This window comes from Anas platyrhynchos, chromosome 12 (assembly GCF_047663525.1).
Source record: "Anas platyrhynchos isolate ZD024472 breed Pekin duck chromosome 12, IASCAAS_PekinDuck_T2T, whole genome shotgun sequence".
Lineage (NCBI taxonomy): Eukaryota > Metazoa > Chordata > Aves > Anseriformes > Anatidae > Anas > Anas platyrhynchos.
Genome location: NC_092598.1, coordinates 2,427,944 through 2,451,830, shown reverse-complemented (window position 1 = coordinate 2,451,830; position 23,887 = coordinate 2,427,944). Strand labels below are relative to the sequence as shown.

Sequence of the window (23,887 nt, the reverse complement as noted above, 5' to 3'; positions counted from 1 at the left end):
GCATTTTTCTTGGAGAGTTCGGAGGTTTCCACCCAGAGTCTTTCTTCACGAAAAAAAATGGCAGTTTGCAGCTGTCAAAAAATGCAGTACCTGAAGTGTGGGATTTTGGGGAAAAACAAAAACAAAAACAAAAACAATGTATACAGAGCACAGTTACTGCATTCATGAAGGACTCGGTGTAGTTTGAGAAGACATTTTCCACTGAAAAAAGGCTTCAGTGGGAGAATTTCCACCCACTCTGGTCGCATCCCTCCAGCTCTGGCAAAGCCTTTCCCCCAGACGAGGGAGGCTTTGTGCTTCAGCAACTGGACAAGAAAAAAGCATTGAGACAGAAAAACACCTGCGTGGGAGGTTGGAGCTGGAGAGGTCCCCGTAGGTGGGCACGGGAGGCAGGTGCCCACCCGGCCCCTTCTGCTGGGGGATTTTTGTGGGCTGAAATCCCACGGGGTTCATCGCCAGGGCTGCTTTCCTGGCCTCCTTGCCCAGCCGGGTCTCAAATCCAAGTCTGGGCTGAGAACTAGCACCAGGAACAGCAGTGGGGCTGGCAGGACGCAGCCAGGAGCCGCTGCATCTGAGGCGGGGATATTTTCCAGAAGCACCACGTTTTTGGACAAGTCACGGATTTCGCTTTGCCGGCACAAAGCGAAATTTAATTTCTGCCCAGCGCAGCTCCCCCTTTCATCCCCGAGCCTCGCCGCACTCATGCATTGATGCAAACACACCGACACATGAACAAACTCGTGGCGTGCTCTGCCAGCAGCATGCGCGCTGCGGGACGGGGACCCCGTGCGCCCCAGAGGCGCGAAGCGCGCTGCACCTCCTGCCTCCTCCTCCTCCTCCTCCTCCTCCCAGCCCCAAAAACCCCTGGGATTTGACCACCGTGGGCCTTCTGCTGCCTCTCTCCTTCCAGCCCAAGGCCGGGGACCCTCGCGCGATGCCGCAGGGAGAGGGCAGCTGAATTAATTTGGGGATGGGCGCTGCGGCGCGCACCGCCCTGGAGAGCCCCTGGCACCACAGCGGGGTCCGGCCGCCCCCTTCGCGTCCCGGCCACGAGTGGGGAAGGCTCGGAGGGAGCCGGGCGAGAGGAATAAAGCCGGGGGAGGGGAGAGGAGGGGGGCAGGAGGCTGTGGCGACGCAGCCGCTGTCTCTTTAAATCCACCCGGAGCCTGGCGATGAGGCAGAGCGGAGAGCCCAGGATCCCCGCTCGCTCCTAAGCAGGATTTAGCCCCGCGGGAGGGAAAGGGAAGGCGAAAAAAGGAAGGGGGAGGCCGTGGGGCGAGCGGAGACCCTCGCCCCTTCCACCCCAAGCCCCCCGGGGGGGCGGCATGCGGGCTGGGCTGGGCTGGGCCAGCGGCCACCGCAGCAGCAGCAGCAGCAGCAGCAGCCGCAGCCAGGTTTGCCGGGGAGCGCAGGAGGCGCCGGGCTTTTAGGGGCGGGGGGCTGCGGTCGCCACCCCCGCAGTGCCGCTGCCAGCCGCCCGCGGGGCCCCCCCAAGGCCGGGCCGGGGGGCGAGGGGGTCCCGGGGGGGGGCGGCCCTGCCCCGCGGGGGGCGCAGGGCTCCGCAGCCGGCCGGGGCATCAATTCGCTCTCTTGGCATTTGGCCTCTTTTTATTTTTTTATACATATATATAATTTTTTTTCCTCCCCCCCCCCATTTTTTATTTTTTTTTCCTGCCCCCACCCCCGTTCCCTGCCGTGGATGGTTTTTAGGTGGAGTCGTTTGCACCAAAACCCAATAGCTGCTGCTGTTCTTGCTGCTATTTTTTTTTTTTTTTTTTAATGATCCTGTTTCCACAGCAGGGGAAGAGAGAACTGATCCCGAACATACTCCCAGAGAATGAATAATCGCAAGAAACTGGCTTAAGCAGCTGCCTGGATCTGGTGCATGATTTCGATCTGATCTGATCTGATTTGAATATTTTTTATTTTTATTTTTTTCCAAGTCATCGTTCCCGTTTTATTTCCTGCATTCTTTTTTTTTTTTTTTTTTTTTTCACCTTTTGGGGGATTTGCAAACCGAATTACATGCATGTCCAGTGGGGGAAGGTTTAATTTTGACGATGGAGGGTCGTACTGTGGAGGCTGGGAGGACGGAAAGGCTCATGGCCACGGAATCTGTACCGGCCCGAAGGGTCAAGGTGAATATTCGGGCTCCTGGAGTCACGGCTTTGAGGTGCTGGGGGTCTACACTTGGCCCAGCGGCAACACTTACCAGGGCACCTGGGCGCAGGGCAAGCGCCATGGCATTGGCATGGAGAGCAAGGGGAAGTGGGTGTACAAAGGCGAGTGGACCCATGGATTTAAGGGACGGTACGGGGTCCGAGAATGCACTGGAAACGGGGCCAAGTACGAAGGCACCTGGAGCAATGGATTACAGGATGGCTACGGGACAGAGACCTACTCGGATGGAGGTAGGTGATGCATTGGTCCCTTCCGAGCCGGGGCGGGATGCGGTGTGTGGGTACCAGCCCCTGCGAGTTTGCAGCCTGCCCTCCTGGAGCCGGGGGTGCTCGGATGCTCGCACCCCATGGGAGATGAGGAACCAGCCCCGCGTGGCACCTCCTTGCCACAGGTAGCCCCAAATGTCCTCCGAGCACCAGGCCCTCTCCCCTGACGCTGGCGAGGCTTTTTTTGGGGTGCTGGCCTTGGGGCACGGGGGATGCCCAGCCCTCGCCCATGGGGTGGGAGGATGGAGTGGGCCAAGCTGCTGGGAGACGACCCGAGTTGCACATGGGATTCGCAGTGATGACTGCACCACTGTAACCTGTAGGATTGGCATGGAGTGGATGGAGCAAACCAGAGGGGGCTGGAGCGAGCAGGGGGAGCAGCTCCTTTGCTGCAAATGCTTTTGGCGAGGGGTCGAGGTCGTTGCATGCGCGCCCTGCCTTGCAGCCCCTCCAAACGCAGCCCTCCAACTTAATAAATCATACCAGGCAAAAGACTTTAATTCAGACAAGAGTCTTACATTCCTAGTTTACGGCTTAATGCTTAGCGTAGGGGCTCAGAGGGATCACAAAAGCTATTCTCTGCCGTCAACGCGGCTTAACGAGATGTGGAGGGGAAGCGAGGATTAAAGGAAAAACATGAAAACCCAATTGGAGTGATCAAAAATTGCTGGCCTAACAAGCTTTAAGGCCAAACTAGGAAAACCAGCTGGTGCTGTGCCCTAAGTGGCTGTATCATCCTCCCTGATGTTTTGTGGCTACTTCCATCTGAACTGCCTCCATAATACGAGCTGGGCCTACCTGCCAGCAGCCGGGGGCTCTCAGCAGTGCTGCCCCGTTGTTTTTTGGGTGTGTTCATCTAAAGCTGGCTCCTTTTTATTTTTTCTTTTTGTTTTTTTTTTTTTTTAAGGCGTTATCGTTTTCCAGGAGGGCCACGTTCAGGAAATTGCAGTGTTGCTGAGCTCCATCGCAGCCTTCCTGAAAGGTGCTGCAAGAGCTTTCTCTAGAAAACCCCAGTGTGCTGCTCGGTGCTGGTACAGGGAGGCGAGATGAAATGGCACCTGCAGCTGCCCTTTTCTGCTCCCTGAGGGAAAGGTGGAACGAGCTCTTTATTTTTAAGGATAATTTCCTACCGGCGGCTGCAACCGAGCCGCAACCTTTTGTTTCAGACGCCTGGAATAATGCTGGGGGTTTAGCTGGAAGCCGGTGGGTTTGTCTTTGCGAGTCATCTCGAAATCCTGGCAGCCCTTCGGCTGGGAAGAAAGCTCGCTGGGAGCACAGTCACGGTCTCTCGCCTTCGGCAGGGTCAGGAGGGGATGTGGGGGATTTTCTGCGTGCCCTGAACTCGCGTGCCGCCTCGCTGCGCCCCCGCTGGCACCCAGCCCCTGCCGGGGACATTTGCAGGAAGGCGGGCAGGAGCTGCACGAACCACAGGTCTCCGAGGGCTGGCTGTCGCGGGGCTGGCCCTGTCCCCATGTCCCCACGCGCGCTCTTGTCCCCACCCAGGGCTCAGCCCTGCTTGCTCCTCATCGGCCGCAGCACGGCAGCGCTTTGGGAAGCCTGGGGAGCATCCCCAGCGTGGGGTGAACGAGCCGTTCCTGGTTTCTGAGAAGCTACCAGAAGCCAAGAGCTTCTTCCATCTTGTCAGGCCAGGCTGGCTTCTCCGCGGTTGGGACAGAAAATGTCTAGTGCACGCCTGTCATTTTAGGAGGAGGTGTAAGATCTGCAGGAGAAGAGGTCTGTAGCAAAATGCTGTCCCCTGAGGACTCTGCAAACCACGCTAGGATGAGGGGATGGTGGTGCTGGGACAATTTGGAGCTGTGGTGCTTGTGCCCAGGCTGCTGGCACCAGGGATGGATGCTGCACGCCCCGGCCAGGCTCCTGCTCGCCCCGATGCCCGCGGTCCCCACTTTTGTGCCAGCAGCCACCGCGGCACAGCGGTGCCCGGCCGAGGATGCACTTTCATGAACTCGGTTGCAAGTAGCCAGGGAGCTTTCCCCAATTTTGGGTGGAAATCTCCAGCCTTTTGGACACTGAACCTTAACAAACTTTGTGCGTTTGGGTACAAGAAGCCGATGTGTGCAGCCAGGGCGACCGCATAGGGGTTGCACAGAGGAGGCAACTATTGGGAAGGATGTTTCTCATTAATCTGCTCGAGTTATTACCTCCATCAAACTGAAGTATCCTAGAATCCTCGCCCCAGCATCTGTCACTTGCCACCCACAGATAAATATTCATCCCTTGCATTTTTATTTTTTTTTAGCACATCCACCAGGGCTAGGGGATGGGTCCCGAAATGCGCAGCACGGCTTAGGAAGCAAGATGCCGTGGAATTTGTGGTTTTCACTCCAATTTTACCATTTCCTGCATGATAGTGGGTAAGGGCCAATCCCGAAACTCCACCAGCCATTGCCAGTGCTGTTGGGGAAACAATATTTGGCGTGCCCCATGCACACACGTCGACGCGTTTGGCTTGGCTATGGCAAGCGGTGTCCCCCCCGGCCACCCACCACCACCCCGGCTCCGCTGGCAGCCCCAGGCGCCGCCCCCCCACGCCGGGTGCTGGCGCCCGCACGCACGCTGCCCCCGCGTGCAGCTTGCCGAGCTCACACCTCCCACGCCGACACACTCATCGCCGTGCACGCACGCCTCTCCTCCCCACGCCGCGACGCCGCTTCGCCCCTCCGTGCGCGCACGTGCTCTGCCCAAAGCGCACTGCCGGGGCTCTCGGACCCCTGCCCGCCATCTGCCTGCCCCCAGCCGTGTGGTTACTTATGAAAATCATGTACCAGGCATAAATAAAGCCCCTCTGCTCTTTTAGGGAGCCAGCTCCGTGCCAAATCTCCATGGCATCGCTGCGCGCCCGACCTATGTCCGTGCACCTGTGGCACAGGCGTGCGCCGTCCCTTCCCATCCATGCAGCCTCGTTCTTCTGCCAAAAATGCCCAACGCCTCCTGCCCCATCCAGCAGCAGGCTGGTATTACATAAAACAGGCTTCTGAGGATTGCCTTGGTCGAGTGCTGGAGCTGCAAGGCTCGTTTGGTGGGCTGGATTCAGCCTGGCCACAGGTCGGCTGCTGCACGGGTCCCTTGATTCGGGCGACGGGGAGCGGGATGAGCAGTGATGGAGCTGGTGGTGGGGAAGCTCTCCGGAGCCAAGGTGTGGAGGCCTCCGGTTGGAGGCTCTCTCAGGAGACATCTCGGCTGGTTCTGGCCTCGTGAAACCTTTCTGTAACTCCATGGCACTTTGGAAACACTCCGTGATTTTACCCTGGTGGAAGAAAGAGGAACCTTGAAGGCACGGTTTGATTCTTGACCACAGGCTTGCCACAGAAATCCCTGAGAAAGCCTTGGGCCGTGCATTGGGTGTGGGTTTAGCTGCTGAAACATTGTTGGGTGAGTGGAAGAGATGGGGCTGAGGGTGAGGAGGACGCCCCAAACCTGCTTTCACCCATTCCAGCCCTAACAAAGCCATCGTCCCCTCCCTGCCCATCTCAGCTGAGTGTTTGGCATCCAGGACCGGGATCATCGCCTCTCCGGGGTCCCTGCTGCCTGCCAGCCCCTGGGGAGCAGATCCTCAGCCTGGAGATGTCCTGGTTCATTGGGGCTGTGCCCCTTCTCCTCTCAGCCCACCCTATCCCATGTGCTCCGTGCAGCACCACTTTTCGGGAGGGCCACCCCGAAGGGACGGGCGGTCGCACCTCGGCGCTCGTCTTGTGTAATCCTGCGTGCCCACTCACCTCCATGAATCATCCCTTTGATAGGTGAGTGAAATATAATTAGTGTTTTCATTGTTAGCACCGTGTGAGTAGGCAAGTGGGTTTTCTTGGCCCGGGCTGGCAAATCTTCGTGCTTTTGCAAGCGGTGGGGAGCGGGGAGCGGTGCAGTGGGAGCAGCCGGGCAGGAGCCGTGCTGGCTCTGTGCCCCGTGTCCCCCAGTGGCACCAGTGCCCCCTCCCAGTGACCCCTCCAGCTGCTCACAGCACTGGGAGCCACAAACCGAATGGTTTTCAAGTGGTTGATGGGACAAAAATATATTTTTTTTTCTGCAAAAGCAGGTGGCATAAAGGGCTGCTCAGGGGGGATGACCCGGGGATGCTGTAGGGTCACCTGCCTGTCCGGGAAGGGGACGCAGCCCCCTTGCCTTAGCCCAGAGGTCATTTTGGGCTGACCACCACCCCCGTACCGGGGTTTGTCACAGGTTTCTCTACAGCTGCAGGGAAGCAGCTAGCGAGGGCGAATTTCCATGCGATCTATTCATAGCGTGGATGTCAGAATTACCTTAAAAGTATCGGCTCTCGTCTTATTTTGCTGCTGGGAGCCAATTGTTGATGCGCTTCAAGGAGTGGGCGGCAGCAAGCAAATACAAATGTGCCCCGGTCCTCCATCCTCCAGGTTCCTGCAGAACCCAGACACGGACCTAGCCGGTCCTATTGACCCCCCAGGAGCTTGGTAATTAAAGGAAAGCTGTGCAATTCGTTTGTAAAGCATCCTGCCATCTGCATTGGGTACTGAGGATGCTTGCAAGGCAGCGGTGACACCAGGAGAGCAACGACGGAGCCATCAGGACGCGCCGAATGTGGAGAAACGAATCGAGATGCTAAATGAAGCTCCTGACCGGCTTCATTAAAAATAAATGCTATGAACTCATGTTAATTACTTATCTCACTGGAACATGCTGCTTAGCTTCAGGTACAGCTCAGGACAGAAGAAGAAGGATTTTGACCCCAGGGAAAAGTACAGGACATAAAAATTGCCAGGCGGGCTGAGACCCACGCTGGTATTTTGTCTGGTACGTGGTGCCCCGGGGACAACGTGGGACCCCCACCTTGGGGCACTCTGCCCCCCCTTACCCATCCCTGCCCGGCTGCTGATGCTGAGTCCTGAAGCCCAATTCTAAAATCATTTCACAAATTCGTGTTCATGGTCTCTGACAACTCATGACAGCCAGATAAACGCTCCTTGCCTCTTGCATTCAGATCGCCCCGTAGGAACGATTCGGAAAATTCCCCATCTGAGTATTTCAGGCTGGTTGGGAACATTTTCCTCGCCTGTTAGCAAGAGGGCTTGACCTGAGCCAAAGGGTAGGGAAAATGCGAGGACCATTTATTTGCTTGGTGGTGCTTTAGGGCCTCATCCTGCACCAGTGGGGTCAGCGGGAGCCTTGCTGGGGATGGGGTTTTGTCTCCGGGCTCCTTCGGGGGAAAGCTGAGGTCTCCTGGCCCCGCTGGATGTTGGCTCCAGGATGCAGAAATGGGGCACGCCAGCACCGTGGGGATGCTGTGTGGGTTTATTCAGGGCTCCTTGTGGCTGTTAAAAAAAATTGTGGGGTATTCGGATAGACTAAGGGGGAGCAGACCTGATGTCCCGTGGGGCTCCTCGTGGCTGTGGGACATCTGCTCCTGTAGCAGCACATTCCTTCCTTGAAGCTCCAGCTTGCGGGATCATGTGATTTTTTGCAAGATTTTCAGCTTCAGTTTTTTGAAAGAAGGTTCCCACCCAGACTATTGCAGAAAAGTCATTCTTACAGGCTCGGGAGCCAGCAGACAGGAGCTAAAAATGCCTTCTGTTTAAAAAAGCCTCGATTTTAAAATTAACCTGATTAATTTTGAATGCCTTGAGTCAGGTAGCGCTGATGCAGGGGGATGATCGGTGGCACCGTAGGCATGAACGTGTAGAAGCCGGGCAGGATGGTGCTGGAGCTGGTCCTGTAGGGGACAGAGCTGGTCTGGGGTGAGATTTGGCAGCTTTTGGGGTCTGGCTGTGGCACTTTTTTGCTGCTCCAGTATGTTGTTTAAGATACAATCCGAGTATTTAACTTTTTTTTTATGGAAAAAGAAAGGAACGGAAAATGTTTGTATTTTGGGGAAAATGTTTGTATTTTGGGGCTTAATACCGGCTTCTCCTCCCAGACTCTGGCCTTTGAATGAAAAGCCTTAAAAGTTGCACTCGATGCGTGATCATTCCCCTAGAACAGTCGCTCCTTTCCCGGGATTATCCCCTGAAGAGCTTCCACTTGCTCCTCTCGCACAGCACAGCACCAGGAATGTTCATGAATGAGCGAGTGGTGAGCACGGCACCTAAATTTGCCAATATTCACACAAAAACGATCACAACAAGGAGTCAATCAAACCGGACAGCTGGGATAAGCCAAAGACCCTTTTTGTGCCCTGCTTTGCACGATGAGAAGTTGTTGAACAATTTTGGTGTTTTGGGGATTCCTGGTGCACATCCTGCTGCCCGACCCCGAAAACAGCCCAATGTTTGGCACAGGCATGAATTTTTCCAATAAATCACAGCTTTTAGGATAATGAGCAGCTTCTTCCCCTGCCCTGCTGGGTACCACTGCACCTCGCAGGGATGCAGCCCCCAAAAAACCCCAGCACCGGCACGCAGCACCCATCCCGGGTGCCGAGGAATTAGCCCTAACCCTTGCGAGCCCTGCTGAGAAATGGGGTGAGATCAGAGAGTTTGCGAGGAGGATTAGAGCGCCGGGGGATTAACGGGCCAAGCATTAGCCCGATTTCCCTCTGCTCTGTGAGAGGAGCACATTAGCTGTAATAAAGGTGCTGGGCGCGATGGTGGCGGGGTTGCCATCCCTCCTGCGACATCCAGCCCCGCTCAGGGCCCTGGAAAATAAATTCAGGTGGCAGCAGCCCCAGTGCCTCAATTTCCCAGCCATGAGTGCAGAAAGCAGCAGTCGGTGCTCCGTCACCGTGCGCATTAATGCTGCGGGGCGAGCAGCCTCACCCAGCCCATCTCCGAGCTGTTGGCAAAGGACCTTTGGGGCTGGCCGGGTTTTGGATGGGGGCTGATAGCCTCAGATAATGCATTCCCACCACGTGAGGCTGCATTTCCGATGAATCTCCCAGCGGGCCCATTGAGCAGTCCCGTTCAGCGGGGTTTCAGCCAGAGTTGTCTCTGTTTGCATCCAGCGAGGAGGAGGCAGGCGCCCTTGCTTTGCCTTGCCTTCCCTACCCTCTCCTACTCTTCCCTACCCTTCCCTGCCCTTCCCAACTCTTTCCTGCCCTTCCCATCCCTCGTCCCTTCCCATCTCATCCCCCATCCGTCCCTCTCTCCCCCCAGACCTCCCTGCCCGTGGTGCCTGCGTGCGCGCAGCCTGGCGTTAGGCAGTGACTAACATCCATCACGTGTCTGTGCCTGCAGATCAGATTTGCATACGCAAAAATCCATACCTTGTATCCTCCCCTGTGTGAGCACTTACCGGAGCGTATTTTTGGCAAACAAGCGGCCAGGCTGCCCCAGCAGAAACATCTCCAGGTTTTCAGCAGGGCCTGGAGATGGCCAAGGCACGGGGACCCTCGGCAGGGCTGGGGGCAGGCAATTTGCAGGCGTTGCACGCATTCCCCACCCCTCAGCCACCCTTCTCCAAGGGCAACGCTGCTGGCAAGTCCTAGCCCTCTGTATGGTGCCTGTGGGATTTAGGTTGGTGTTTTGGGGGAGCAAAAACATTTCGGGATATGCAAGTCACTGCCGTGCGGCACGGCGCCTTGTCCCTGCAGGATGGGCGGCTCTGGGGTGCGCTGGCACCAAACGCACCCACGTGCGTGCTCAGGAGGAGCAGGCAGCACATTTTGGCTCCAGTTTTTCACCAGCAAGGCCCCTTGGTTGTTGAGGTGGCCAAAGAGGATGTCCCCATCGCCACCCCACCGGTCCTGGGGCTGTGCCAACACAAGAGGAGAAGGGCGCGCGGCTGCTGGCGTCCTCCAGCCCTCTTTTCTTCCATGTTTCTGCGAGGCTCTTTGAGCAGCTTGCATGAATCCTGCCCCAGACCCGGCTCCCGGATATCTGTAAAACCTGCTCCTGGTGTGGCAGTTCGGGATCGGCCTCATTATTGCCGTCGCATGTCTTTAATTAATGCGTGGCGGGGCTCAGCGATAAGCGGGGAGGTGAGCGTTGCGGGAAGGATCCTCCGCGAGATAAACCAGCAATTTGCAAGGCCTAATTGCTTCTGCTGGGCTGCGAACAGCAGACGGGTGCTTCGGACAGCTCAAGACCTCATTTCCGAATTTTGCTGAGTTGCATGGAGCAAGCTGGGAGTTTTGGATGGCTGCCTCTGCTGAACACGGCCACCACACCGAGCGGCACTGGCTGAGCTTCAAGGAAGGGGCAGAGGCTGCAGAGGCACCTGCCTGCTGAAGCCTGCTGCTCCGTGGTCTGTGACCGACCACCTGGGCAGCCAAATCCGATCCGAGCTCACCTGGAAATCCCCTGCACTGAACCGAACCCTAAATTTCTTAACTCAGCCTTAAAGTCTGCCCCCATGGTGCGTAACCCTCCAAATTTCTTGGTGCAAGGAAGGGAAGCGGAGCAGGGCCAGGTGGATCCTCCTGTGTGCTGTGCCCCTGCCCTGTGTGCTCTGTCCCGTGGGACACCGAGCTGGCCGCCTGGGTTAGGGACGAGCCGGGGAGCAGGCTTCAATCCCGACAGCTCCGACTTAATGATTTTCCTGGAGTGGAGCCAAAGGACTCAGCAGCAGCCTGCAAAATGCCAACGCCTTGGATAGGGGGGAGGGAGGGAAGAAAATTCAGCCACTGCGGCCCCCAAAGTCCTGGTGTCCTGCCCCCTTCTAGCACCGTTTTGGAGGCAGGTGGGGTTTCTGTACAAGCTGCTGATCCCACCTTTGGCCAAGGGAAGCCCCATGGGTGCCACTGGGCTGCAGACAGCCCCTGCATCCTTCAAAACCTTCCCCTTGCTCTGGTGTGCCCTAAGGAACCCCCTTATGCTGCACATCAGTCTAAGATTTGGACTCCCTTGGGTGTCCTCGTTGGTTTTCAGGAGCTCACCATAAGCAGGACGGGTGGAAGGCGGCCCCTGGGCTCGGGGCAGCAAGCAGCAAAGCCACTTTCCACCCCATGACGTTCCTCACCATCACCTGCTGGGTGCAGTGCTGTGGGTAGTCCCCATCTGGGCCAAAAAAAGGTCATTTTGGAGGCATTTTGGTTGTGCTCTGGTTGCCACTTCCCAACCTCAACCAGACCTCGTGCCAGCCCCCTCTGCGTCCCCACGGTCCTCAGCCCTCGGGCACCCACACAAACCCTGCTGCAGGAGGTGCAGGAGAGGAGGTGGAGACAGGGACGGGTCTCCTCCTCCAGCCAAAAACCCCAAAACTCCTTGGCAAAGCTGGGGAAGGGAATGGAGACACGCCGTTCTTCCTGGTGTCTGCAGAGCCTCGCTGTGCAAACAGGAGCTAATTACTGCCCGATTCCTGGCTGAGCTGCTGGAGTGCTGCTGCGTGATCCCCGTTTCCAGCAGGGAACACGGAGGCTTTGCTCAGGGTCCTGCTCGCCTCCCCAAAAGGCGCCCATCCTTCACCCCTGCCGCGGGGCGAACCCCGCTGTCGGGGCTGGTGGCGTTATGGGGACAACGGGAGCGGCCCCGTGGGCTCCCTGCGCTCTTCCCAGAATGGATTTTTGCTTCCTGAGCCAAATGCTGAGAGAGCGCTGAGTAGCTGCAACAAATTAGATTACCCTTCGGTGCTTGTCGGTTCTCAAGAACTTACAAGCTGCCCGAGACTTGGGGACGAAGCCTGGGAGCTGGAGACTTTTCCCTTGCTGCTTTTGGCCCTGCCAGCTCTGGCTGAGGACGGGGCTCTGCGTGGTCCTGAGGGCGATGGAAACTCCTGCAGGAGCTTGAAGAGCCATTTGGAAACCACCCAGCCCTGCTCCAAGGGGAGGGAGCCAAAATAAATAAATAAATAGAAAAGGACAGGCTACAAACCACAAGTGGAAGTGGCCAGCACTTTTTCTTCTGCCCGTTTTCTTCTCCCTACGTTTCCATCCCCTCCTGACTTTCCTCATCTTCCCTACAATCCCATTTCCTTTCTCATGCTCCATCTGCTGTTTTCTGGAAGTTTTCTTGCTGAGCAGTCATTCAGGAAAACTTTATTTGTGTCCCCCCAGGTTCAGGTTATCCCCTCCCATCCAGGCATGTGCGTGCCTGCATCCCAGCTTCTCTTGGCGTCACCTTGTCCTTGGCCAAATCCCTCTGGAGTGGTTACACCAGGAGGGCAGGATCCATCCCTTTTCCAGCAGGACGGTGGTGCTGAGATGTTTTACCTTGGCTGCCCGGCACAATCCTGTTGTGCATCTGGTCCCACCTGCGCCTTGCACCCAGCCCTGGGGATGCAGCACTTTCCCCACTGCAGCTCCCTGGCTCTGAAACAGCCACAGCCTGTCCGTCGTGGGGCGTGGAGAGCCACAAAATCCTGTTTCCTCTGCAGGGAGAAGGAGTCTCCGGGCTCCTTGCGAGATCAGGCTTTGTGCACAGATCTGCAAATGTGAGAGGGCAGAGGTTAAGCCGAGCAGTGCAAGGGGAGGAGGTGACGGTGCTTAGCAATGCAGATCAGATGGCTCGGAGTGCTTCCAGCACTCGTGGCCAAATCCTGGGCTATTTAGGGGTTTGATAAAGGTAACAAAGTCAGATGAAGGAAGGAGTGCTGATGGGTGAGGGAGGAAGGGGGAAACTCGAAGAACTCAGCTCCTGGGAAGGAAGCACCTTCAGCTGGTGCTTCCCACAAAGGTGGCCACATGTCCTGAAGGGTGCTGGGGAGGAGGTGAGCTGGGGAAGTGCTCAGGAGAGCAAAAACAGCCACAGAAACAAAATCTGGGGCTTGGGAACGCTCCGCGGGGAGCTGCTCCGTGGCCGGGAGAAGGATGGGGTGGCTCTCCTCGCATCTTGTGCTTGGAAAACTCCCCCTTGCCAAGCAGCTGCAGCACTTGCAGCCGTGCAATCCTCGGAGAAGGTTGTGAGGCCGTGCAACGATGACATCTTCCCCAGGCACCTCGGCCTTGCTGGGGAGGCGCGCAGGCACTCGCTGCAGCTGGGACCTGCTGGGACCAATTTGCTGCCTGTGCTCCAGCTGCGCCGCGCTGTCACGCCTGCTCCCAGCCGGCTTTGTTCTGCTCTCTGCCGCTGCCTCTGCTTTGCAGCACGGGGCCTTGCCTGTTTTACGATGCCTCCTTTTCCTCTGGTTCCCCAGATTGGGATTTGCCCAGAGGTGGAGGGGTCCCAGGGCCTGCCTGGGGCTGGGGAGCAGCGCCAGGGGGTCACCGAGGAAAACTGGGGCAGGATTTGGTGAGGGCAGCTCCGACAGACCCCAAGCAGGGTTTTTTCTCCCTGCCCCCTTACCCACAGGCTCAATCCCAACCCCAGGACATGCCCAGCATCCCCTCTGTGCTCTCTGCTGTCCGTCCCGCTGTCTGTCCCCCATCCTTCTCCCCATGGCCAAGCACCTCGCTCCTCGCCCTGCCCTGCCGGTGCCGCCGTAATCCCAACTGCTCCCTCCCCAGCACTAATCCTATAAACCCTCAGTAAATCCTGCCTGCCTGGCCCTGCCTCCCTTCTCCAGGGCGGTCTTTGCTTGGAGCCAGCATTTTTCGGGGTAGGCAGGGATAATATCAGAGCACCAGGAGTGGGTGCCTGAGCCTCTGGGTGCTGGTCCTTGGGGCCAGCTCACCACGGGGCCCTGGGAACCACAGCCAGCACGGGGGAAAACAGCAGCCCTCATCTCTTTCCACCTCTCCCCATGTATAAATTGAGAGTGAAGCGCATTTAAACACACAGAAGGACGGTGAAAATTCCCATTTTGTTGGAAATGGCAAGCAGCAGTGAGCGATAACCCCTGCTAAGGGAGCCCTGGGGTAAGATCAGGGTGAGGAATTAAAGGGGGCATCGGGATGCCCCGGCTCCAGTGCTGGGGTCGCTCCTTGCAGTGGGTTTCTTCAGTCTGGCAATGTGGACAGCCAGCACAGCCCGTTTTATTAAACCTTTCTGCTGGGCTGTTGGAAATTGCCGGGAGGGAAATCGCTGCAGCAAGGCGGGGATGTCTCAGGGAACAATATTTTCGCTGCCAGAAGAGACAGCTCAGGTGGATCTGATGGGTGCTGATTGCTAAGGGCAAAGATCATCCCGTGCGGAGAAGGGCTGGAAAGTCGCTATCGGACTGAGCCGGAGGTGATCTGCTGGGCTCTTTTTATCAGGGCCGTCTCGGTCTGATTCACACGAGGTTCACTATTTTAAGACTGTTTAAGACTCCCTTGCCCCGACACTGCGTGGTGCTGGCAGCTTCCAGCCCTGCTCCAGCATCGCCCTGGGCTGGGCTCAGTAGCAGGGGCCGGGCAAGGAGCCTGCTTGGGGCTTGAAATCCTCCCTGCAAGGGCTCAGCCGGGCGGTGCATCACCGCATCGTGAGACAGCCCCCAAAAGATGAAGCTGACCTAAGAATACAAACGAGCTCCGCAGTTCAGCTGCCCGAGATAAAAATGACAAAGCGTGCCAATCGCCGTGCCGCGGGATGGGAAGGGATTATAAACCTGGGGCAGGGAGAGCTGATTACCACCACGCATTTCGGTGGGCAGGGCAGGGATGGCTCCCGGGTCGTGTTTTCCCACCTGGACTGGTTTCTTCTGGCCCCGTTTTCCAGCACAGCAGCTCTGGGGCAGGCAGAGCCCTCGGCACGCCGGAGCAGCGGCGTCGCGGCGAGGAGCTGCGTGCGCCCCAGCCCGCTAACTGCCGGTTAAGTAACTCAGCGAGTGCCCACGCAAATGGAGGAGTTCAAGCAGGGGCACGTTTCTGAGGATAATAACCACATGGATGTCTCCCCGTGAGGCCTTTATTTCTATAGAGCCGCTCCCTCCTGCTACACGCTGGCTGCAAGGCGCTGTGTGTATAAATAAACGCACGGTAATGTGCCATCCGCTCGGATCACTGCTGGCAGCCGACGGGGTCGGACTCTGCTCCTGGTTACAATTCCCATCTCCCTGCCTGATCCCTTTACAAATTCACGGGCAGGCCCTTTAGGGAAGGCTCCATATGCCCTGGTGCCCTGGCTGGTTCCTAACATCCCTGTGCTACAGACCCACCCTGAGTTTCTTTTCCCCTCTTGCAATGTGACATTACAGCCACATTGCTGTAATTTGCATTTTGCCATTGGGACTCCAAATTCTCCCAATAATAATGGGTTTTGGGGGTATATTGGGGGGTTGATGCTGCTACCGACCCACAGGATGCCTCGCCATGAACCCCCTCTTTCCTTTCGCCTCCTCTCCGCAGGGACATACCAGGGCCAGTGGGTCGGAGGGATGCGCCAGGGGTACGGCGTCCGGCAGAGCGTTCCCTACGGCATGGCTGCGGTCATCAGGTCACCCCTGAGGACGTCCATCAACTCCCTGCGCAGCGAGCACACCAACGGCACGGCGCTGCACCCCGACTCCTCGCCGGCGGTGGCCGGCAGCCCCGCCGTGTCCCGGGGCGGCTTCGTCCTCATGGCCCACAGCGACGCCGAGATCCTGAAGAGCAAGAAGAAGGGCATCTTCCGACGGTCGCTGCTGAGCGGGCTCAAGCTCCGTAAGTCCGAGTCCAAGAGCTCCTTGGCCAGCCAGCGGAGCAAGCAGAGCTCGTTCCGGAGCGAGGCCGGGATGAGCACGGTCAGCTCCACCGCCAGCGACATCAACTCCACCATCAGCCTGGGCGAAGGGGAGGCCGAGCTCTCCGTCATCGAGGACGACATCGACGCCACCACCACCGAGATCTACGTGGGCGAGTGGAAGAACGACAAGCGGTCAGGCTTCGGGGTGAGCCAGCGCTCGGACGGGCTGAAGTACGAGGGCGAGTGGGCCAACAACAAGCGCCACGGCTACGGCTGCATGACCTTCCCCGACGGCACCAAGGAGGAGGGCAAGTACAAGCAGAACGTCCTGGTCAGCGGCAAGAGGAAGAACCTCATCCCGCTGCGGGCCAGCAAGATCCGCGAGAAGGTGGATCGGGCCGTGGAGGCGGCCGAGCGGGCGGCCACCATCGCCAAGCAGAAAGCGGAGATCGCGGCCTCCAGGTAAGGTGGCGGCTCGGTCCCGATGGCTGCGGCTTTTGGGGAGGTGTGGTGTGATGGAGATGCTCGGGGGATGTGTGATGGGAGCTGCTGGAGGCAGGCAGGTGTTGTGGTGGGCGTCTGCTGGTGGTCGGTGCGATGTGGACCGTGCCGTTGGGCTGCTTTTGGAGCCATACAAAGTCAAGGCTTTGCCCAAACCTGGTGGGTGTTGCTCAAAATGGGGTGAAGCATCCCTCCTGCTCACCTCAAGCAGGCTGTGGGTGCACAACCCTCCCAAAACAGCCGGCAAGGCAATGGAGGGGCACCCAGAGCAGTGCGTGCGCTGGGGGCCGTGCGTCAGGGTGGCTGCGGCGCACTGGGATGGCACTTTGGGGTCACCCTGTGGCACACGTGGTCACTTGTGATGTGCTGGGTTATTTACCCGTTATTCCCTAGCCTCTTTAATAGGCAGGACGATGCCCTAGGCAGAAGAGCTCCTGCGATGCTGTTTCCCCATATCCTCTGTCTGACACAGCCCAAAGAAACCACCCCAAGGCCTGCACCAGGAGGATTCCCTGCCATTTCTGTTCCTGAAAGGGGTTTTGGGTGGGAAAGCAGTCAAATTGCTGGCTGCAGCTGATGCTTGGGGAGGATGTTCTGCTAGAAAGCAGCAGGTCCGGATGCCCCGACAATTCCTACAAACCCCAGGAAGCCCCCCAGTACCCCAGTACCCCACCAGATCCAGCTGAAAACCATCAGAAGAGGGAAAAAAATATGGGGTGATGTCTAATTTCAGTTGAAATAGGGTCCAACTCAAGTGCCTGGCTCCCAAACCGTGCCTGGAGCTTGGTGACCCGCAGTGAGCAACCAGAAGAGAGGTGAGCCAAAAAGGACAGGCTTTTTTGCTGAGATCAGGGCCTTTTGCATCACTTTTTGGGGATGGTTTGTTAAAGCAAGGCCTTTTCTTTTTGCTTTCTGAGCAAGCGCGATGTGGTTGGGGGAAAAGGGGCTGGGGCTGGGGAAAAACTCAGGCAGCTCCTCAGCCTCCTGTGCTGGATTAATTGTTGGGTCTGGATCATTTGTATTCAGAGTCACACTTGAAATCTTTATCAGCATGTCTGCTGATGACTGATCTGCAATGTGAATGAGACTCCCAGGCCTGCTCTGGGAGGATATTTTGGCTTGATGATGTTTTCTAGCTGATGTTGTACCAAATTGTTGTCAAAGCTTAAAAAAAAAAAAAAAACACCAAAAGAAAACCTCACTAGGATGCCAGGTAGGAAACAGACTGCAGAGCAGCAGAAAGAGCAGATATTTCCATGTGATCCGGGGATGCAAACGCCTCTGAACACCCTGGAAATGAGGAGCTCTAATGTGCTGTGGGATGCAGGCTCTGAGACCCTGAGCATCCGCTGTCCCCAGGCAGTACCGGTCCTGGAAAGGCACGGGAGCAGGAGCTGGAAGGGACGTGACCCCCCTGCACTGGAAATGCTTTAATGAGCTCCTGGCATATAATGTTCCACCTCCTAATTATGAAAGAGGAGGAGAAGGGGAAAAAAAAAATCAAATCCGACAGCAATGCCAGGGCACAAATACCTCGTGCCCCTGTAGCAGACAGGGAGGATGCAGCTATGGCCATGGGCGTGCACAGGGAAAACAAAGCAAAAAACCTAAAAACCGTATTTAATCATCAATGAAGATGCAAAGAAATAAATGAATGGGAGCACAACGCTTCGAGGATGCTGCAGCAGAGCCCGAGTGCTAGAGAAGCAGCCCAAGTTTAGCATCGCCCCGAGGGCTGCTGCCAGCAGATGCTCCCGAGCATCCTGCCCTGCGCATCCCGCAGCCCTGCTCCTCTCCGTCCAACCCTGGAAAAGGCACACGAGGAAGGGAGACAGCTCAGCCCCGCCAGGATTTGCTCTTTTCACGGCACAGACCTTGCCTCTGGTGCACGAGGGCTGCTGGTGGTGTGCTGAAAAGCCCCATATCGATCCTCAGAGCAGCACAGCCCTCGCTGGGCGAGCTGGGGACAGCCAGGCTCCAACGTGACGCACGCTGTGCATTAGCTGGACGAGCATCCACGGGTGACACCCGTCCCGGGAGGTTTTGCTGCCTGTGGTCATGGCTTATGTCGAATTCCCAGAACTCAGCAGCAGAGAGCGAAGCTGTTGGGCTACGGTCAGGCAGCGCTGCAGGGGGTAGGGTGTGCTGGAGACATGGGGACGGTGCAGGATCAGCCCCAAGGTCTGATAAACTTTTGTGTTTGCAAAGGAGATGCCCAAGGACCTTGAAATGGAAAGTGGGGAGAGTGTCTGCAACCCACAGCCTTTCAGTTCAAGTTCTTTCCCATTGTTATTTTATTTTATTTTATTTTATTTTATTTTATTTTATTTTATTTTAATTTTTTTTTTTTTGCATGGACAGTCTCTCGGCTGCATCCCAGCATGCAGAAGCAGAAGACAGCAAGGTTTTACAAACCTATATCAGCTCGAAAGGCTTTCACATAAATAATATGATTAATGTTAAAGCTTAACACTCTCCTGCAGTGCCCACACCAAACTGCATCGTCCGAATTGAGACAAATGCCAAAAAAAATAGGCAGTAGAGGCATCGACAGAGGAATCCTGATGCTCGTTTCATGCTTTGGGGCTCACAGGTGCAATGTCCCACATCTGAAACCAAAAAATAGCCCTGGCTTACCAGCCACCGGGGGGGTTTATGGCAGCCCTGTGTGTGTGTATTCTCTTCTGTCTAATAATACGGCTGAGTTCACTGTGCAGCCTTTCCCTTGGTGGGGGAAAATATGTGCCCACCCACGTATTTCATTAAATTTGTAAGAATTCAGTATTTTTGAAAACTCTGCTGCTCTGTCAAATTTGGTTGGAATTGGCCAACACGTTCAAAAGTTATTAGTGTGGGAGTGATGGCATAGAGATATATAAACAGCACCATCACAGAAGTAAGCCCCATTTCCTGAGGAAAGTAGGCTAAAAACACAGTGTACTGAAGACAAGTAAATTGGATTCTGGAAGTTGTTTTAGTCTGAACAAAAGTAAGCTCATTTAAGGAGGAGTCTTTAGGTTCGGTGGGTGATTCTCCAAAATTTTCTTCGGTGCAATTAAAATGAAAGAATATTTTCTCTCCTCTTCCATCGCCCGCTCGCTGAAATAGTTCCTGTAAAACAAATGGGTGAGAAGAGCCGCAGATCAGGCCTGAACAACAAATACTGGTATTAACCACCAGTTTTTAGAGACAGATTGAGAAGGAGCCTGGTTTTTCCCTGTTTAAAATGAACGTGCAGGGTGTCCTCTTTGTGCTGCGGGGTGCTGCGTTCCCAGCTCGCGAGGCAAGAGCCCACGTGGAAGGGGAAGGATGCGCTGAAGACACCAGATCCCATCTCAGTAACAATAATGGTGATGCCTAAATTGTCCCTAGGCACTGGAAATAATAATAATAATAATAATAATAATAATAATAATAATAATAATAATAATAATAATAATAATAAATAATAATAATAAATAATAATAATAATAATAATACCCAGCCAGGACAAGTGCCTTGCCTTTTGGCACAGCTGCTGGGGTTTTAATACAAGGCAACGGGTCCGTCTGCTCTCACGGATCCAGGTTTTGGGACCATGGATGGAAGGGCCATTGGTGATGCTATGGGCGTGATGGTGGCGTTTGAGCTGCTCTCAGCTCTGCTCTCAGCACAGGGTTCATGGGGCCCGTCGTGAGCTGCCGGTCCCTTGCACCCCGGCGGGGATGCGGCTTTTGGGTTAGTCCTAAGTAACGCGCTTCCAGGCGTAATTATAGCCGAGCCATTCACCAACGATGAGAAAAATATAATTAAGCTCGATATTCTCAGGAGGAACCAGGCTGCAAATTAGCATGGTGTCATTTAACTTCTGGAAGAGAAACTGGAGAGAAAAAAAAAAAGAGAGAGAGAAAGAGAAGGAAGGGAAGGAAGGAAGGAAGGAAGGAAGGAAGGAAGGAAGGAAGGAAGGAAGGAAGGAAGGAAGGAAGGAAGGAAGGAAGGAAGGAAGGAAGGAAGGAAGGAAGGAAGGAAGGAAGGAAGGAAGGAAGGAAGGAAGGAAGGAAGGAAGGAAGGAAGGAAGGAAGGAAGGAAGGAAGGAAGGAAGGAAGGAAGGAAGGAAGGTGAATAAAGATGACTTGGCAGCAAGGCTGTGTAAAGGAACACGATTTGAAGCTCCTTCAGGATGCTGCGGTGGGGGCGCAGCCGCCCTCCCCGCCTGGCACACAAAGGGAAGCAGGAAGGCAAGAAAATCCCCGGAGAGCTGAACGGCAAAGTGCAAGAGGTTGTGTTTGAGCCAAGCAGGTATTTTCCTTCAGCAAATGGAAACGCAGCCCAGGCAGGAGCCACAGCAAAGAACAGACTCCGCAGTTCGGGTCCCAAAGATTTTGAGTTGTGGTAATGCCACTGCCGGCAGCGCGCCGAGCCAGCAGAATGCTGCTTAATGCTCTCCCAGGCCTGTGCCTGCAGCGTTGTGATTGTACTTGGCTGCCTTTGATTTCAGGTTTCTGCTGCTGCGGGGGGTGGCCGCGGGGCGCCTGCATCCGTCTCCCCCCCTCGTGCCGCCGGCGGGGTTTTCGTTGCGCATGGAGCCGGGGAGGATGAGGGGTGTGGGGTAAGGGGAGCGCTGCGCCCCCCCCAAGGGTTGTGTGTCCCCTTCCTCCAGGTGGGATATTGGGGATGAGCCAGCGGCTGAAACGGGGGGCAGTTGTGGGAAGGGGCTGCCTGGGAGAGGACATCACCGCCACCCATTTATTTGGGACTGATGGGGTCACCGGTGGCATCGGCTGGCAGCCACCAGGACAGCGTAGACCCTCCATCCCTGCTCTCCATCCTTTCCTTGAGGACATCACGACAGGGAGAAAAGCACAGAGGGAATGTTTTGGAGGCTGAGAGCAGGGTAAATCCCTTTGCAGCAGGCTGGGTTTTCGCTTCCTCTGCCCCAAAAAAACCCTGTGCCACTCGGAGGGGGGCGAGCACGAGTGGCAGCAATCAGGATCAGGATCAGGATCGGGATCAGGATCAGGATCAGGATCAGCTGCTGTTCCTCCCGCTGTCAGCCAGGACCACACGGGTACCTCTGACTCACGGCGAGCACAATTCCCATCTCAGGACCAGGGCATTCGAGGAACAGAGGAGCCCTGGAGCTTCCCGGAGCTTCCCGGAGCATCCCGTCCCTCCCAATTCCGGCTCGTGCGGGCCCTGCTGGCCGCAGCGTGAGTGTTGAAATAAGTCCTCCTGCAACGCCGATGTAATAACTTCCTGCTCAGACAGGACTTAGGGCGTTAAGCCCTTTTGTGGCCGTGTCAGAAGTCAGGACTAGCTGGCACGCTCGTGCAGGGCTGGCCCTGCGTGTCCCCAGCTGCCACCGCGCAGAGGGACGCTGCACGGGGACACGGGCGGGATGGAAAGTTGGGTGCCTTTGGGGCGAGCAATGCTCTGAAAAGTAATCCAATTTTTAAAAAAAAACAGGCCTGTGCAGGGGGGTTTCAGCCACCCCATAGGTGTGACAGGTGAAGCAGCCCTTCATCAGAGGGGAAAAAAAAAAAAAAAGAAAGAAAAAGCCAGCAACAAGGAAAAAAAAATAATAAAGAAACCCATCCCCTGCTTTTCCTTCCTGCTGCTTTGCCTATTCAACGAGCAGAAACTGCAGCGTTGCTGTTCTCCAGGATCTTCAGGAGGGAAGGCAGGAATCCTCCCCCAGCCTGCGCAGCTGCCTGGCTCGCAGCCCCGGCGCCTTCCTCCCTCCTCATCCTCACCCCGGTAGCTGGCGGGGGCAGACAGAAACCTGCAGCAGGGCCCGAGCGCGGGGTGCTGATGTAGCATCACCCCACCATCACCCCGCTGATGCTGCGCACCCAGGCTTTTTGGGGAAGGTTTGGGGTCCCTGTGCTGCACCAAGCCCTGGTGCTGTGTTCCCATCTCGTGAGGCCGCCTTGCTTTTTTTCCTCTCCCAGCTCCCATTTTCGGTTCCCTGGCATGCGCTCCTGCCGGCTGCGCTGCTCCCGCCCCAGCTTCCCACCCACCTCCTTCCCTGCAGCAACCACCCCAAAATCTCCGTGCGCCCGTCCCCCCCGGTCCTCTTTTCCTTCCCCTCTCTGGAGAGAGGCAAAAGCAGCATCGAGAGCACAACCGAGATGAAAATGCAGAGCTGGGTGAAAATATGGGATGTTTTCCTTGGTGTTGTTGAGCATCGCTCTGCCAAAGCCAGAAATTTGGAGATGCTGATGGTGAGGGGACTGGCACTGCTGGGGGGGTCACAGAGGCTGGGCTGGGGGCTCCTGGTCCCTTGGTGCTCTTGCAGAGAGTTTGGAAAGCCTCAAGCAATGGGGTTTCTGTCACCTCCTCCGTGCAGGACAAATGACAAGCTGCCCTGGCTTCCTAATCCAGGAAATTAAAGGATTTGACCGCGTACCCTGCTAAGTGAATTCCCCCCTGAAAATCCCGGGGGGATTTAACCCCTGGATCCGACTGATTATCCCTTTAAAGTTGTGACTAAGGAAGGTCCCGATTCTTCGGGGTGCTGAGCACCCTAAAATCCCCTCGCAGCAGTGACGTGGCCGTGCCCCGCGCTCTGCTGTGGTTTTGGCTTCGCCTCCACCCCACCTCATCCCAGATCCACCTCGTCCCATCCGTGCCCCCACACAGCTCCTGTGGGTGCTCCACCCCATGGTGGACCTTTCCCAAGGGGAGAGGGGCAGGGCAGGATTTGGGCAGGGGTCTGCAGCCCTCCGGCTCACCCAAATCCTATAAATGGCTTCTCTGGGGAAGGAGGCTGCAGCCTGCTCCCTGCTATCTGTCTGCTCTGTCTCTCATCACCATAGCACGGAGGTGAAGCATAAATAATTAAAAACCCAGATTCTCTCCTGGCAGAGCCGGGCTCTGAATCCTTTCCCTGTTGTGCTGCCGGTTGCTTAAGTGGAAATTTTCACGGGCTCTGCCTCAAACCTGCAAACCTGGGGCTGCCTGCCATCCCCGGAGCACGCTGGACTTTGGGAACTGGAAAGGATTCCTGCTGGAGAGGCTGCACCCATCCAGGGGATGCTGCAGGATGCTTGGGACCCACAGCACCCGCATCCATGGAGCAAAGCCAGGAGCAGGCAGGCCTCAGGAGGAGTGGGGTTTTTGGGGGGCGCAGCTCCTCTGTGGGCTCCCAGCCTCTGCCCAGGCAGCAGGGAGGAGGAACCCGTGCGGGCAGCAGGGAAGCGGAGGTGAGGAAAGCATCTTCTGGGTGGGCTCTGAAGTTTGAGGCAGGCAGGAGCTGCTGGTTGCTGTGGCAACGCAGAAGATGTATTTTTTTTTTTTTCTCCCACAGCCCTTGGGGCTGCAGCCAGCAGCGCTCACACTGCACGGGGGTCCGGCCAGCAAGGCTTGGAACCCCAGTCCTTGTCCCTACTCAGTGCCTTCCTTTTTTTTTTTGGAGGGGGGGAGCATTTTTGCTCTAGGTTGGCATTTTTTTTGTGTTTCCAGTTCTCTGGTACAACACGCATGGTGCCTGCCTGCACGGCCAGCGATGCCGGAGCTGGATGTGGCAGCAGGGATGGAGATGATGCTGCCACATCCCACACGGGGCTGGCTCTG

At 56.4% G+C, this 23,887-nt stretch overlaps 1 protein-coding gene across 1 annotated transcript in view; it reads left to right on the top strand.

The window, feature by feature from the left end:
* The first annotated feature begins 1,643 nt into the window (after nt 1-1,643).
* Nucleotides 1,644-23,887, top strand: part of JPH3 (junctophilin 3) — a 45,163-nt gene continuing 22,919 nt past the window's right edge. Inside the window, exons 1-2 of the mRNA XM_038185490.2 lie at nt 1,644-2,411; nt 15,517-16,294. Of these exons, the coding sequence (XP_038041418.1) occupies nt 2,030-2,411; nt 15,517-16,294 (1,160 nt within the window). The 5' untranslated portion in view covers nt 1,644-2,029. The remainder of the gene's footprint in view (nt 2,412-15,516; nt 16,295-23,887) is intronic.